Below are 6,360 nucleotides of genomic sequence, written 5' to 3' on the forward strand. Positions count from 1 at the left end.
GAGCGGGTGACAGAACTCCCGCCGAAGGAATTGGCCGGAGAATAAAGCATAGAACAGGTTAAAAACCCATTCTCAGGTCAAGAGAACAGGTCGCAAGACATTCTCAAGCTTGATCAAACTAGGAGAAACGTCAACAGAAGAAGTGATGTGAAATGGCCGGAGGAGTGTAGTAGTAAAGTGAACTACTGAACATCTCCGGCCGCAGATGAACAGTAAAACCTCCCTTGGTTCAAGGGAGAGAACCTGTCATCTCCAATAGATGACTGACAAGAGCGACTTGGATCATAGAATCCTTGAAAGCTCCTGTCAACGCTGTATTCCTCCGGCCAACGAGCCAAAGGAAGCGTAACCACATAGAGCTACAACCCTACCAGTTGTAGCTCGTCTATATAAATGGGGGCCTTTGGGCGATTAAAGGTCCCCCAGATAACTTTTTAACCAACTCAACGCCTAGCCAGTTTCGCCCTTGTCTTACCAACAAGTGCGCCAGCCTGACCTTGCCTTGATTTTGGTTTCCTTTGGATCAATTGCTTTTTTTGCCGCAGACTTCTCTTTAAAAGTAAGTCTGCGTTTTTTTTTCCTTTCTATTGGGATCATCATCCCTATCTACATCCTGGGAGTGATTTATTGCGCAACGAACCCCTTTCCAAGGGCCCCAGAAGTCACAGGCTACAAAAACCCCTGCGCATTTCGTGCGCAGGCCCTGTAAGAACCGCGGAGGGCACTAAACCACCCCAGGCGCCCCTGGCCCCTCCGTTCAACCCCCTTTTTTGGGTTCATTAGAAGTAACTGTCCGCAGTTACTTCCCACTTTCACCGTGCTTTTTCTGCGCGCTCCATCACACCGTGCACAGTCACCGGTGTAGCTAGAGGAGTACACGTACTCTTGGCATCACCGCGCCTGACAGGGCCCAGGGGTGCTTCCAGTGGTGACTAGGGGTGAGATTGGCCATATAATCCATTTCTGGGGTCCATTTGGTGGTATCTTGAGAGGCCTAGTATGAGTAATTATGTGGCATAAGAAAAAACTTTTTATTTTTCCACTTTTCCGTCTACCACAGTGCAGCACCCAGCTGATGTACTACTGCTGCAATGTAACATCAATTTTTCAAGATACACTGATGGCCGGTGCAAATGCATTTAGCGCAGCAGTTTCAGTGTTGATTCCTGCTGCCTAAGCAGGGCTTCAATCTGAAGACCACATAAACCATAAAATGATAAAATCTTTTTAAAGGGGATCTCACAAGTATGATTATGTAATCCCACTGAAAGAAATTTATTGATTTGTGATTTATGATTTATGCATGCATAAATCAACTTTGAACATCATAACTGTTGAAATTGGCAATCAAATCTTGTTGAAATAAGGCCAGCTGATTTCTTGGAAAGTGTTACGGTTTAGTATGCACATCACTGAAACAGATACTGCATCTGCAATGTATAGGTGTGCATTTTTTCATGTATCTGCATCTCAATGAAAATTCTTTTCAGACCTATGTGATTTTAGGGGTCATGAAATCCAACAAAATTGGTTTTTAGCCATGCAAATTGGTGTCAAACCCCATGATACATTTTGTTAATAGTATTGGTTTCAGCATTAGTATGCACTTTTAGAAGCCGAGTTACATGTCCAAAGTCATGCACAACTTGTTGTGAGACAGTGTGCACATGAGCACAAGAAATCAGCAAAAGCTTATCTGGAACATGAACTGCCCTATGGACACAAGCTCTCCAATTGGCAATAGTATTGGAGAGCTTGTGTCTGTCCATAGGGCCCTAGAGGCTAGAGAAAGTTCAACAAATTTGGGAAACAATCAGTTGAAGATTCTGAAAGTCAAAATTTGATGCATTCATTTAATGGAACAGGAGAACTCAACTCCTTTCTCTCAAAGCCGCTAATGTATCAGTTTGTCAACTGGTTCACAGGTCTAGTGATTCATTCCCCAATTGCCTGGCACACCTGTCCTTTAGTTTGGGCTAGCAGAATCTAGGGGAGGGGAATCATTCTCAGCAAGGGAGGGTGATCTAAAAATAATCGAACCAAGCTTCATTTGGCATTATCGAAGTATATCTACATGCATCCAGCATCATCTTCCATGTCATCACCAGGGGTCGAAGTTACAAGTTAAATGCACTATGCCTTGTTTCGAGATCAAGTTGTATGAGGTGCTAGTACATACAGAGAAAACCTGCAGAAAAGGAAGTATCTTCATGAAGTTTTCAAACAACAGTCAATCAAAACAAAAGAAGATTTGTAAAAGAAAATGGTCAGATGGTTAGAGTATGGTTAGATGTTTGCGGCACATTGAATACAGTTGTGAATGGCTAAAAGAAGTTGAGTGTCCCACGTAACAAGCCAGTCCTTGTAGTAATTTTGATTTGGAAGACCACCGGTTTCCGGTACCAAGGGAACGAGATAATCCACCACAAGATCCATTGGAGTTACGAAAGAAGTAGCCACAGTTTCAACTATCACAATGATATTTTCGCTATTGGCAGGGTTTGCCGGCGCTCCGTCAGTCGCATCGGCTTCGGAGAAGAAATCCAAAAGTAAGCTGATACAGCTGGCAACCTTTCCAGCACATTGACATAAGCATGCGAGCTGATTCGACTTCATATCCGTAAATGGTGATACCAGCTTCCTGTTCATCCCGGCCCTCGATAATTTGATGAAGAAAAGTTTGGATAGCTTCATTACTGGAATGGCCAATTTAGCGAGTTGGATCACCGGTTCACGGACTAAATTCCTCCTGTGTGTCCCCCTATGATCCGGTGAGTGAGGAGTTGATTTGAACATGTTGACGATGTTGTCTAGTTCCTGATCGATCGAGAGCATCGAATCTCTCCAAGTATTTCCCGCAACGTCCAATTCGGATCCTGTCAAGTGTGTGACAGTGCGCCCGATCCAATCTAATGTATGTAGGGTGGCGTGGCGGTAAGTATAGGCCTCCCCATTTTCAAACCTACTCGTTGTAGAGAACCCCATTGCGTCAATATGCTCAGAGGCCGCGTTCAAGACAGAACAGGTGTACGGAGTTTCAAGTTGGCGCAACATCTTTCGGAGTTCGACGAGCCTATAAATCTTGAATTGTTTAAGTTGTTGGTCGTCGGCTTGGTAAGACAGGGAATCCGGACAGATGACGTCAATGGCAGCTTTCATTTGAGTTAGATTGTAATCGATTTCTGGTTGGATCTGCAGCATTTGCTTCATCACTGACTCGGGTTCTGTCGGCAAGCCATCCAGCAATAGTGAGAGAGTGGTGAGTTGATGGTGTAAGAGGGGCAGGATGTACGAATGTATTCGATTATAGAGGACTTCCTTTAACTCCAAGCTGTCCTGGTCAACAGAGGATGTCGAGGGAGCTTGTTGAGGAGACGTCCAATCCGTGTGACATATTTTACGCCTTAAATACAAAGAACCATCGACAAGCCAATCTACATAGATGAAATTCAGTTGAGAGGTTTCAATCCAGTCAATTGTTGAGCAGTCATCTGGGACACTTCCAGCACACAAATGTTGACCATACCTCCTAGGTGCCGATGACGTGCGTTCGAATCGTCCAATGGGTTACTCGGTGGGTTCGACATGTCCATTTCCTGTCGCCAATGGTGCGAGACTTGAGTGGTGAGGAGTGGTGCTATTGGGACCAGACAACGGTGGAGGAAAGTTGGAACTTGGAATTCCGCCGCACCAGCACGCCTCCCCCGCAACAACACAAGGCCCAGCTACGGGCCCCGGGGGGCTGACGATGGCCCCATGGAGTAGGAAGAACAGTGGAGCTGATTCATGCACGGCAACATATGGCAATGACCCAAATTTAGCTGAACACGTAGCTCCAGTGCCAGCAGTTGCAAGGGCGCAACAGCCCTCTCTTCGGCTAAAATTGCTAGAGGATGGGTGGATGCTATTTTGGCGCAGCCATAAATTGCGAGTGAACAAAAGAAATCACAAAAATCTTGGCTTGGACATGAACTGCCCAATTGACACAAGCAGACACAAGCTCTCCAATCATACATACTACCTGATGAACGTGCTGGTTATCATATCTCCTTATCAGTGAAAATCCAAACCTTAAGAGGCTAGAGAAGGTTCAACAAATCTGGAAACAATCAGTTGAAGGTTTTGAAGGTCAAGATTTGTTGCATGGATTTAATAGATCAAGAGAGCTTAACTCCTTGCTCTCGAGACCGCGAATGTTCAGGTTTCTCAACTGGTTCAAACATTTAGTCAGTAATCAGAGTCATTTCTCAATTGCCTGCACGTCTGTCCTTTGGTTCGGGCTTCAGTGAGCGCAGAATCTAGAGGAGGGGTGATGATTGCCTGAAAGTCTTGAACGAGGGAAGGTAAGTCAAACCCAATTGAATCAAGCTTCACTCGAGATAACCCCCGATCTTTGTGTAGCTCATCAAAGGTTAAAGTGCATTGTTAAACTCACAATGTTGCTTGTTTTTCCTGAACACGATACAGTGCTACATCACCGGAAATCATACAAACATCTCCAGAAAGCATACCGATGAATCAATACAAAAGAAGCAAATGTATAAAGGAACATCTTCAGATGGTTAAGGCACGTTGGATAAAGTTATGAATGGCTAAGATAGATTGAATTTTCCATGTAAGAAGCCAGTCCTTGTAGTAATTTTTATTCGGTAGACCGCCGGTTTCCGGAACCAAGGGGACGAGATAATCCACTGCAAGTTGCACTGGAGTTTCAAAATGAGAAGCCACAGTTGCAGCTAGTCGAATGATATTTTGGCTGTTGTCAAAGTTTGCTGCCGCTCCATCAAGCACATCGGCTTCGGACAAGAGTGTCAGAAGTTTGGGGAGATCTTCGGAAACCTTTTCAGCAGATTTGCATAAGCATCCCAGTTGAATAGAATTCATATCCGTAGATGATGATACCAGCTTCCTGTTCATCCCGGCCCTTGATAATTTGGTGAAGAATAGTTTGGATAGCTTTATGATTGGTATGGCCGATTTGGCGAGTAGGATGACCGGTTCGCGGGCTAGGGGGAAGCCTTGATTTGTTGAGTGAGCAGTTGGATTGACCAAGCAGATGAGGTTGTCTAGTTCCTTGTCGATTGAGAGCACCGCATATCTCCAGCGATTTTCCGCAACGTCCAATTCGGATCCTCTTAAGTGTTTGATAGTGAACCCGATCCAATCTAATGCGTCCGGGGTGGCCTTGCGGTAAGTAGAGGACAGGCGATTTTGAGGCCGACTCGAAGTAGAGAATCCCATCCGTCCAATGTGCCTAGAGGCCTCATCCAAGGCAGAACAGATGTATACAGCTGCAAGAAGCCACAACATCTCTCTGAGTTCAACAAGCCTATAAGTTTTGAACTGTTTAAGTTGCTGGTCATCGGCTTGGTTTAAGGAAGATAGGCCACGTGGACAGACGACGTCAAGGGCAGCTTTGATTTGAGTTAGATTGTAATCGATTTCTGGTTGGATTGCTAACATTTGTTTCAGCCCGGACTCAGGTTCTTTCGACAAGCCAGCCAGTAATAGCGAGAGGGTAGTGATTTGATGCTGTAAGAGGGGCAGGAGGGACGAATGTATTCGATCGTAGATGACTTCCTTTAACTCCGAGTTGTCTTGGTCCACGGAAAGGGTCGAGGAAGCTGCTAGAGGAGACTTCCAATTTGTTTGATGAATTTTACGACTGATATTTAAAAAACCCTCAATAAGCCAGTCTAGAGGAAATCCAGTTGGGGGGTGTCAATCAAGCCAGTTGAGCAGTCATCTGGGACGATTCCAGCACCTTATAAGTATTGAACATACCTCCTAGGTGCCGGCAGCGTGTATTCGAATCGTCAAGCGGGTCATCCGGTGGGTTACGTCCATTCATTTCTCGTCCCCAGTGGCGTGCGTGGTGCTCTGTCGAAGAAATTCGGACTCCAGCTGCTCTACTACTGATATTTGATTCGAATGAATCTTGGACAGATGCACAAACCGCCTAGAGTTATGGTTTGTGCTACACAGCAGGTTTGAATTATTCGATTACGATGACGTCATCGACCCTGCTGAACACCCAGTAGGACCCTGGAAAGCCCCCATGGAACACCGAACTTAACTAAGTCCCTCTTTTGCCTGAGGCTTTGCCGGAGGGACTTATGACTAATCAGGGATTTTCGCATGAGAGATATTTTCGTTTTGGTGGTGATTTCCTTTGAACCACCAGAACTCGTTTCTGACCATCAGAAACCTTCTAAGATTTTGGTGGATGGTACACCTGCATCTGCCCCTCCTTCTCATATAATTTTAGACTCCCTTGCCTCAATCTTCATCCCTCTTTTATTTTTTGAAAAGTCTCATTTTTGAAGAAATTGACCGGATCACACAGAAAAGGTCCGAGCG

The 6,360-nt window shown here is 45.2% G+C and overlaps 2 protein-coding genes across 2 annotated transcripts; both read right to left on the reverse strand.

Moving 5' to 3' along the window:
* Positions 1-2,286: 2,286 nt before the first annotated feature.
* Positions 2,287-3,593, reverse strand: PtA15_6A344 (uncharacterized protein; the record flags this gene model as incomplete). Its single annotated transcript, XM_053170039.1, has 3 exons — positions 2,287-2,571; positions 2,740-3,434; positions 3,527-3,593. 3 exons carry the CDS (start codon positions 3,591-3,593, stop codon positions 2,287-2,289), a joined length of 1,047 nt encoding a protein of 348 aa, XP_053021270.1.
* A 961-nt stretch (positions 3,594-4,554) lies between these two features.
* On the reverse strand, positions 4,555-5,851 carry PtA15_6A345 (uncharacterized protein; the record flags this gene model as incomplete). The annotated part of the gene is made up of 2 exons (XM_053170040.1): positions 4,555-5,696; positions 5,785-5,851. 2 exons carry the CDS (start codon positions 5,849-5,851, stop codon positions 4,555-4,557), a joined length of 1,209 nt encoding a protein of 402 aa, XP_053021271.1.
* Between the last annotated feature and the right edge of the window lie 509 nt (positions 5,852-6,360).

The sequence above is a fragment of the Puccinia triticina genome, chromosome 6A (assembly GCF_026914185.1).
Source record: "Puccinia triticina chromosome 6A, complete sequence".
Classification (NCBI taxonomy): domain Eukaryota; kingdom Fungi; phylum Basidiomycota; class Pucciniomycetes; order Pucciniales; family Pucciniaceae; genus Puccinia; species Puccinia triticina.